Here is a 10420-nt window from a genome sequence, read left to right as displayed (position 1 = left end):
GAATAGTAAGAGTTTTAATATGTATAAGTTGTAGAATTTGAATATTTGTAACTGAAATTTTTTGTAATTATCATTATTATGACACTTTTAATGTATATTTATTATATTTAATTAGTACTTGATGTTTTAATTGAATAATAATAGATAAAATTTTTTTGTTTTAATTTTTTAAAAATATTTTACTAAATAATGATTGGTTGATTTTAATCTTTTGTCAAATCATTAGAATTGCTGATAGGGCATTATTAGCAAAGAAAAAATGGCTTAAATTTATTGTGCAAAAAGTTGGTAGCAGTTTTTATAAATAGATAAATACATGTGCCATTGAATGAGATAACTTATGTGTGATCAATGATGTTTATAAAAGTTTGCTGTTGAAATAGTAGTGATGATGATTACATTTTCTAGGTGAAGAAATGAAGATGAGTATGAATAAGAATATATTGTGTATAATTTGTGATTATAATTAGTAGTTGAAATTGTAATTACTGAAAAGATTGAATGCAATTGTAGTAGTTTATAAAAAGACCGAATAGAAAATAAGTTTCGATGATAAAGCAAGGAAAAAGAAGACAACTATACAACAATAATTATGCAGTAACATTATAGAATTGTAACTTTGTAAGATCTTAATTACCCATTTGTGTGATAATATTTGCATTAGCTCTTAATATAAATTGATTTTAATGGCCTTATCTAGATGAAGAACAGCTCAAGATGTAAAATTCCTAGTCCACCAATATGTTCTGCCACAAGACAACTAACCCATCTTGCAATTCTTGTTAAGATGTAAGATAGACAAAAAATTGAAGCCGGGGGAAGGAATCATATTCCACTACTTAGTCATGTTAAGTATTAAAAAATACAATCCATAATTAAAAAAAATAGAAGAGGAAGCAAAGAGACAATGCAATCATATACAGAACAGTAGAAATAGCGTAAAATTTTCATTCCTGATCATATGAGATACAAGGCCTAAATCATGAGATACACAACTGCCGAATGCCGAATGCTTAAACCGATTCTACTAAAATGGCACACCAGAGGGATAGAGTTGTGGTAGAAAACCCAGAATACATTTACCATATCCACAATTTCTTTTCCTTTTTTCAACAGGCCTCGCTGGTATGCCAGTTTACTCTTGTAGGGGTGATGAAAACTTCAAGGAAAATTTGAGTCCACACTGCATTCATTTGGTTAAAGACATCTTCACCCTTCAAAACCCAGCTTGCACTTCCTGATTTTAGCATTTTCATCTCAAAGAAAATCATTCAAGATGAAGAACACGGGTAGGTAAATACTGTTCTCTCCTAGCAGTAGGGCATCATAGGGCAAAGAGAATAAGATATAGCAAACATTCAAATAAGAACAGAAATCATACAATCATCGTGTTATAAAAGGTGGGGGGACAAATATCCCAACAAAAGAATAGCAAATCCACACAGGCAATCATTTGATGTCCTCAGTTAAATTTTGGCGGCTGCACAAAAAAGTCTTAATGGTCCATCAATGCTGTTTCATTCTCAGACAGGGGAGCTGCAAGAACGGAATCCCAAACTGATTAGCCTGGCAAGGAATTTTGTGTTAATATACCCCCCCCCCCCCCCAAAAACCAAAAAAAATTGATATTCTAGTTCAATTGCTGAATGTATGCGTCAAAAGTAGTCGCTTTGACAACATGCATTGTACTTTATAAAAGCAAAACATTTAGAAATCATCAAATTCTAGGAAAGGAAACTCAACATACCCAACAAGTCTTCAAATGAATCTGCTAAAAGTGATGAGTCCATTAGCAGAGGGGGAGATAAGACTTGATCCTGAGCATCCTCAAAGTCAAGAACTGACCGTTGTGCATCAGAAGTTGTATTTGAACCAGTAGAAAGGAAACTATTTACATGGTCATAATCAGAAGAGAGCCTTTCCAAATCATTAAACATATCTGGAAATTCATCAAACTTTCTCTCCCCATGACCGTCAGATACATGATTCTCAAGCAAGGAATCTTCAATTTGAGTTCCAAATAACCTTTTGCTTCTCAATGAAGCCGCCCTCTTTTCTGCATCTAAGTGAGAAAAACCAGATTCTGAAAGAGGAACAAAGAAGTGCTCAGAACTTCCATCCGAATGACTATCTCGCGAAGATTCTGAATTGCATGACCGCAAAGACAATGCCGCTTCTCTTACCGACCTCTTCAAATTCTGGATGTAGTAACTGTCACTATCTACAAAATACAGACATTATCAATCACTTCATTAATGAACACTGATGAAATTCTCACAGAAATGCCACTTCAATATAATGCAGCATGTTTAAGGCCACTCTCCTACAATGTTGAGTGGTATTCTCAACACGCCCTCTCATGCAAGTGACCCTTGGACTGAAAAGAATGGGCATTGCACAAGTTTTGTGTTGAAATATAATTGATATGAATTATGAAACAGGCAAGGATCAAACACCTAAGCTTAGTCAGAAAGACTCAGATATCAAGTCAAAGACACTCTGTAAAGGTGAAGCTATCAGGAATTTGCCAAAGAATGATTTTATATCCTCAACAAATATTTGGGAATAGAGCAGAAAGACACGGCATACCTTCTCCAGAACTAGCTACTTGATTACTTGAAGGAGGATCCAAAGATTTGCTATCAGATTGATTCTCTGTTTGACTGGGTTGAGGAGCATTAGCATGCCGCCTTTGCATATTTCCAGCTTTTCCAGAAGACGGGGTCAAGCTAAATAATTGAGGAAGCTTTAAAGTAGGAGGACTAACTGAAACCTTGTCAAGCTGAACATTGGATAGTCTTGAAGTCACCTCAACAACATCATCACTGCTACTGTCCTGAATAACACAGACGTTATGTTAAACATTGAAGTAAAACAAGATCTCTTTGTTAAGACATTAAATAATAATAATAATAATAATAATAATAATAATAATAATATCATATTACCATCCTCCCACTATTATGTGCTTGAATAGGTGACGTTGACCGACCATGATGCCTGTTCATTTGAGGTAGACTGGAGGCTATGCAGTTTACCTTCTCGGTACACTCTGATATTGACTTCTGTATTGTGGGAGCAACATCCTTGAGTTGGTTAATAAGCACCTACAAATGGAGAGTACAATGTGAAATTCCTACTAAAAAGAGAAAAATACTTGCTATAGGAACAACAATTACAAATCAATAACCCTATTCCAAGAAGTGAACATACATAGAGCAAACACATGTTTTAATGATATACAACAATTTCAAGAATTGAACCGGCACACAGTAGGAAAAAGGGATGTAACTCTTCATAGAGCATAATGCAATAAATTTCTTCCTCTCTTTATCATCAGAGCAATCAAGCATTTGACTGTTTGCATCTTGAAGAAGACAGTCCATGATTCCATCAAACACTTGGAGGAAAAGATGCAGAAATTTATAGATGCATTTGATCACTCATAAAGGGTACGCTAAATATTTCTGACACAAAACTATTCCTCCACTCTAAAAAACAATATCCCCTCTTCCTAAAACAGGGGAAGAAGGTTAAGTAAAAATAGAAGCAAAACAATGTAATTTTCTGCATAATGTAAGTTCTAGCCTCATCAACACAACTTGACTGAGAAGCCAATAAGAACATCATTTCTCCTTCACTGTAGAATCAGTTTGAAGAACATGAAGCCACCTTTGGAGGTCGCTCAAGCAGCTCAGCCTACAAAGGATCTTGCAGATCATAAGCATGACTTAATGAATTACCTGAAAGCTAGCCAAGTGTTGCTGATGCTCTGCAAGGGTTGCAGCTAAGGACTCGGCATGGCCACTTGAACCACCTTCTTGTGCACTCCGCAATATATCTGGACCCTCTCCATCATTTGCTTTTGCCTACAAATCATAGTAAGGTTAGTTAGAAGTTTCCATATATAATAGAGATGATAATTCTAAGCATTATGAGTGTCAACTTAAAAAGGTTAGAGAAAATATGCATGCAAGTAGTAGAGACTTGAGAAACAAAATAGAACCAATAAAGTGAATCCCCAAGCATTTAGTGCAACATAGGTAAGATTATCTTATTTTCAAGAGTTGACCACAAACAATCAGCACAATTCCAATGTTATTAAACAAACTGTCAGAAATGACATGGTTAATGTCTTATGCCAAGTAATTAGTGTGTGGCATTCCTCAGGAATAGCTATGTATTTATTTGTCCTTAAAACTATGTGTGTAATTAGTTACTCTTTTATTAATGACTATATATAGTACTCAAGAATTCAACCAATTTGAACCTAAGCAATTAGTCTACCCTACTCCTTATTCAACATGTATTAAAGAAGTTGTATCTCGCAACCTATCCTTTAACTACTCTGCTGCTGAGTTGCTAACTAAAAATTGAAGTTCCATTGTTGAGTATATATTGAGAATTTCAGCCATCAAACACCTTCTATTTTCCTTCCATTCTCCTACTTGAATTCAAATTACCTCCTATTTTGCCCTCTTTCATATAGATACTGTTTACTTTTGCCACCAACAACTCTGACATGTTTTCCAGCTTGAAAACTCCTTAACATTTCAGTCAGTGGTATACTTCATACCCAAACCTCAAGACACTCCCAAGAACTTTGGTCCTGTCATATAGCATTCCCAGATGCTATAGCCATGTTACAGGGCATTCTAATGTGGCCCCATGACCCAGGCACATGGCCCCATTTAGTGGCTTTTCAAACATAGATTGAACTTAGAGGAAGTCTATGTTGAAATTTTATTCTACTATCCTATTCCTTGCCACTCATGTTTATGGTGTCTTTATATTCTATTTGATAAGGGAGCGTGAAAGTTTAGAGAGATTTAGCTTGAGGTGAAGTGTTATAAGTGATAAATGTGACTAATGTATTATTCATGTGATTAGTGTGTGGCATTGAAAACAGAAGGAGTCTTAAGAATTATACATTAATCATCAGTCCTTGGAGTTATGCGTGCATTTACTCACTAATGACTATATACTGATGGGTATCTAAACCTAAATACTGAAACACACAACCTCTTTGAATCCAAGAAATTCAGCATGCACTGTATTTTGATTTTTCCTAAAGTTCAGCTAAAGCATCATAAGTTAACGGGGACAAAACAAGGACATGCATATTTATTAGGAAAGCCAGGTAAAATGTTTATCATTATTTTGGACTACAACAAGATTTAGTTGCAGTAAAACTTTTACTCAAAATTTAATGTTTTCTGAAAATGTTATGTCTAAAATTATTTTTTCTCTGCACTTTCTTCTAAATTGTCAAAACTTTCAATAAAAGTATTTCACTCAAATTTTTGTTTTATCATATATAAATTAGAAATAATAAGTTCATTAATTTGTTTAAAGTTTTTAATAAAGGTGAAGGACTAGTAATGAAAAACATCCTGTTCTCCTCTCCTTTCACACACACACCCACCCATCCAAACACAAACATGCATGATCGCATATATAAACACACACACATGATAAGTTCATTGATTTCTTTAAAGTTTTAATAAAGGTGAAGGACTAGTAATGAAAAATATCCTACTCTCCTCTCCTTTCACACACGCACACATGCACACACACACACACAAATAATAATAAATAAAACAATTTGACAAAAAAATAGAACTTGCAAACATGCCCTTAGAGACTACCAATTTTAGGCCTCTACCCTCATAGCCTATAAAGCACTGACACATCATTTTGGTACTAAGAGCACAAGGATTTCGTACAACAAATGAATGACTCATCAATTCTTGTTCAATTTAAATTTACTTTTTCTGACTCCGACATGGCAGGATATGACAGACAAGTCCATTTAAGTTTTAAAAGAAACAAATACACAAATTTCGGGTTTATTTTATATCTTTAAACAATATTAATAATACATAAATAATAAAGAAAGAAACTAATGTAGCTCGGGTAAAGCTTATTATATGGTTTCACAGTGTTTAATTTTTCTATCACCGGCAACCAATGCATAAACAATAGAAAATAATGAATGAAAGTGGCTACACGAGCAGAGGCACTAAGAGCTCTGAAGAAAAGCTTGTAAAGAACTTACCAAAAGAAGAGATTGTTTGTGAATACGTTGCAATGCATGCGTCCATCGACGTATAACCTCTGCTACATCAACAGTTTGATGGGCTCTTCCATTCCTGTCTTCTGCTCTTGTCAATATCTCATTGCTAAAATGAGATCCATCACTTTCTTCTTTGTTATCCATGTGCACTGCAGAAAAATCACCAGGCTGACCAGATAGAACATCTGAATAAGGAGCCTGAGAACTCTGGTCCATTGCTGCAAGCAAAGATGAACCAGAAATTCGATACCTGAAATTTATATCAAAAGCATGTTAGTGAAATTACCCCAAATATACCAGAAAGCTAACAAAAGCTACATCCAACTTACCTATGCTCCCGGTGAGCTATCAAGTCCTCAATAGGGCCTGAGGCAAGAACTTCATGTTGACCTGTTCGTAAATATCGACAAAATTCAATATCATTTATAGAAAGTACCATTCCAGGTGGTTGAGAGACAAAACGTGCAATTTGAACCTTAATTCCCTAGATTGAAAGGCAACCAATAGCAATGGTTTGTCAACAATACCCATTGACAGTAACAATAATGAACATATCGGGGGTAAAAGACCTTTGAAAATTTTGTCAGCTACAAGTGGAATGTATTATGTGTGTTGAACAGCAATACGAAAAGAGTCAAAACATACTCTTAATCAAATTTTCAGTAAGGGTGTACAATTGTAAAAATCAAACCCCAGCCTTAGCAACTTACAATTGATTACTTTTCCAAAGTCCAAACATAAGGAACATAAAAATGGGGTTGTAGAATTACATGAGCCATGAGATAAGTGAAAAGAGCAAGCTACTTCTTAATATCTCCACTTACTTTTACGAGCTAACAAAGACTCCCATAGACGAGTAGCTTTTGAAACCAAATGGGAATTCTGACTTGAACTGGATACAAGATCATCCCAGAGTTCTCCTTCCAACTTCACCTTATTCCTCAAGTCATGCAGTTTTTCCAGCTCTTGTTGCAAATAAGCCTGAGTGCAGATTTTCCATTATAACAGTTTAAAAGAAAAAATGTTATAATATAAATAAAAACATCTGTACATTGTTTCAGGTGGTGTTCAGTTATTGATATACCTCTTCAGCACATAAGCCACGAAATTCAGCAGTCATTTCATGAGCCAAATTTGACCACATAGCCTGACGTTGTACAGCCATTTCAGCATTCTTAAGAAACTTTCTTCTTTCAAGGGCTATTCTTGCCTGAGTAAGATAAAAGATTCACTTGAGTTATTCAATACCATGTGATGTTATAAGAACATAAAAGAAAATAAATAAAGCCAAAAATAATATGGATTACATAAAAAAGAACAGTGTCAAAACGAAGAGTACAATTCAATTAAACAGAAAATATACGCAGAACTATAATTTTGGAATGCATCAAAGAATTTAGCTAGAGAAGGAGACAGTTACAAAGACATGATAAATGGCTATGTCCCAAAACAGAATTTCTCTGTATTTTTTGTCTACCCAAACATGGGGAAAGATTTCTGTGTCTCTACTGTCTCAGCGTCTTGGAGTATTAGTGTATTACTAAATGGGGCCTTATGGCTTTTAAAAACTCATCTAAAAAAGAATCAACATGGAACATTCTGTAAATGTTTAGCATGAAATTGAGAATTCATTTCATTCTCAAATAATCATGTGAAACACATCACAACTGTTTCAACTTTCAACTAAGAGACACATACACAATGGAAATCAAATCATCCTAAAGAACTTATGGATGATTAGAATCTGTCATACCTTTGTAACTGGAAGAAGAGTAGCTGCATGTGAAAATGCTACATCAGTCAATGGTGCAGGCAATGGGTTGGAAGATATATCATCTGAAAATGTCCGCCTATGAACCTCTCGTAAAGCATGCAAAGAAAGTTGCCATAGAAGCTCAACAAACCTGTATCAACATGTGTGTATCTCATTACAGAATCCAGAACGGAGGAACCCCAAAAATTTCTCACTACATGAAATTAACTCAGTCCATCACAACGTATTTTCTTTTTGTAATGGCATCTTTTTTGGCTCGGGTGAGGGAGGAAGGAATACAGTCACTTAACAACATTTTTAAGTTTTACCAAAGGATTTCACTTATAGTCTATAGTCGATGTATGTTCAGGGTTCACTAACTACAAAAGAACTTCCTCTTCTTGTCATCAAGAGATTTAATTTTGATGCATGGCTCATCCAACCATGTATTTCTAACCATTAAAGGAATGTGTAAAATGTCCATGTATATTGTTAAATAACAGTTTACATTTCACACTTGACACTTACACTGACCCGGGATCAAATTTAAACTATAAAAAAAGCATCCACCACAAGGTTTCATCTAATGTTGGGATCAAAAACAAGTAACAACACACAACACAAATCAACAGAAACATATGGAATCAACAACAATGTGCGACTATTTGGGTACCAACCTAGGTCCACAACAAGTAGCAAGCGAAGAAACTCTAGAATTGCTCCGAGGAAGCGCGCCCTGCGACTCAAGCTCACTGATAATCCCTTGCACAACCTAGCAAGCATTTGCCATCGCAATTCTCAAAATCATTCACATTCAAACTCAAAACACACATAACAAAAGTTGCTTGAAAGAAAAAAAAAATATCACCTTGCGAAAATCACGCGATTGCGCGGAATCAAAAATAGGCCAAACCTTATCAAAATCCTGAGAGATCAAAATGGGCAAAGACGGGTCAGAGATCACAGGAAGCGAATTAAAAATAAAAAATAAAAAAATTGGGGGAATTAGGGAAATGAACTACTTTAGCGGATTGAATTGGGCCACGGAGGGAGGAGAGGATGAAGTAAAGAAGCTGTTCCCCCAATTTAGGGTTTGAATGGCGGAAGAGTCCGACCCGAGGGGATGAACTGGATGCTCCAACTCCGATAATCGCCGGATCCAGACCCAACAACAAGCAGTTCGTGTACATTGCACTCTCTAGCTCTATCTCTCTCTCCTTCTCTCTGTCCATCGTCATCACCCTTCTTCTAGAACCTTCTTCTATGGCTTCTTCTTCTTCTTCTTCTTCTTCTTGGTTCTCTCTCTTCTCTCTGATCTTGTTCTCCCTCTCCCTCTCCCTCTCCGTGTGTTGTTGTTGTTGTGAGTTTTTTTTATTTTTTTATCCTTCAGATTTTGTTTTATTCGTATTTTCTGGGAATGGAGGTCCTTGTAATTGTCCAAAATTGCAAAATGGTGCCGAAATTTGAAAAGTAGGGGGCGGGTTTTAAATTCTAAAAAATTAGGGGCTATTTGGTAAGCAGCACTGCTTGGAAAAAGTAGCTGTTGTCGATGCCGGCCGGCTGCGGTGTCGTTTGTTTTGGGAATTTCAATTTACAAATTTGTTTTCAATATATTTTTTTATTATTATTATTAGCTGAATTCTGACGTTTAAAAAAATTGATAGATTAAAAAAAAAATAGACAAAATAGTTTATTGAACTGAAAGGTACGTTCGACAAAAGGTTCAACCGTCAAGTAATGTATGTTCATCACGTCAAAGTTTCTCTTAACTGAAATGAGATTATTTGATGGTTGCATATTTTTTTATAAAACCATTTATTGTTTTTAGATTTTTTTTTTTTTTGATAATTGAGATTCACATATAATTATCTTTATGTAAAATTAATAATAAAAAAATTTAGATAATTTAATAGAAAACTATGTTATTATTTAACCATTATTAACTATCAATTTCACTTAAAGGCAATTACCCCAGAATTTTTAGTGTTAATCTTTTATTTAGAATTTTTTGTGTATTTTTTAATGTTTCAGCTGTTACTATTTTAATAGTTTATGTTATCAAAAAAAGATCAATTGATCCACTTTTAAAGAATTTATAAATAAATGGCAGCTTAAATGGTTAATAAAAATAACAAGTATATTAAAAAAGAAGAATTAAATAATGTAAACTATATTTATAAAAATAATAAGTTATAATTAGTAATTACTAATTATAATTATAATTATAATTACTTTTATACTAACGATGTATTTTTTTCTTAAGAAAAAATAATAATCAGTTAGCATAACATCATATATAATGAGATTGTTAATAAATAGTGAATTATATATTTAGATTGAAACTTCTACCCAAAATTAATACACTGAAAATATTTTCATCGGCCAAATAAATAAAGATTGGAAATTGTAAAGAAATGTTAAAACATATTTCTATTAGAGTAGTGTTTGGAGTCTTAATTTAGCTTTTTAATTAATACTTAAAAGAGTAAAAAAAAATATAAATATATATATTATCTTTTAAAAATATCAAAAAAAATAATTTTTTATTTAAAATTAAAAATATAATTAGGTTGATGAATTTGGACTCATTA

The 10420-nt window shown here is 33.8% G+C and overlaps 1 protein-coding gene across 2 annotated transcripts; it reads right to left on the bottom strand.

Annotated features, from left to right (window-relative positions):
- Positions 1-806: 806 nt before the first annotated feature.
- On the bottom strand, positions 807-9194 carry AUG6 (HAUS augmin-like complex subunit). Of its 2 annotated transcripts, none has more exons than XM_088487999.1 (13): positions 8852-9194; positions 8698-8754; positions 8507-8601; positions 7830-7980; positions 7161-7286; positions 6901-7057; positions 6406-6466; positions 6059-6326; positions 3744-3869; positions 2949-3107; positions 2590-2836; positions 1748-2221; positions 807-1566 (listed from the first exon to the last, which is right to left on the bottom strand). In XM_088487999.1, exons 1-13 carry the CDS (start codon positions 9065-9067, stop codon positions 1562-1564), a joined length of 2142 nt encoding a protein of 713 aa, XP_088344125.1. In that variant the 5' UTR covers positions 9068-9194; the 3' UTR covers positions 807-1561. The 2 variants fall into 2 exon arrangements, with proteins under 2 accessions (XP_088344125.1, XP_016201436.1); XM_016345950.3 differs by having other exon boundaries at positions 807-1536.
- Between the last annotated feature and the right edge of the window lie 1226 nt (positions 9195-10420).

Source organism: Arachis ipaensis, chromosome B5 (genome assembly GCF_059453495.1).
Source record: "Arachis ipaensis isolate K30076 ecotype BB chromosome B5, ASM5945349v1, whole genome shotgun sequence".
NCBI lineage: Eukaryota > Viridiplantae > Streptophyta > Magnoliopsida > Fabales > Fabaceae > Arachis > Arachis ipaensis.
The sequence above is the reverse complement of the archived record's forward strand: the minus strand, read 5'-3'. Positions and strand labels throughout refer to the sequence as shown.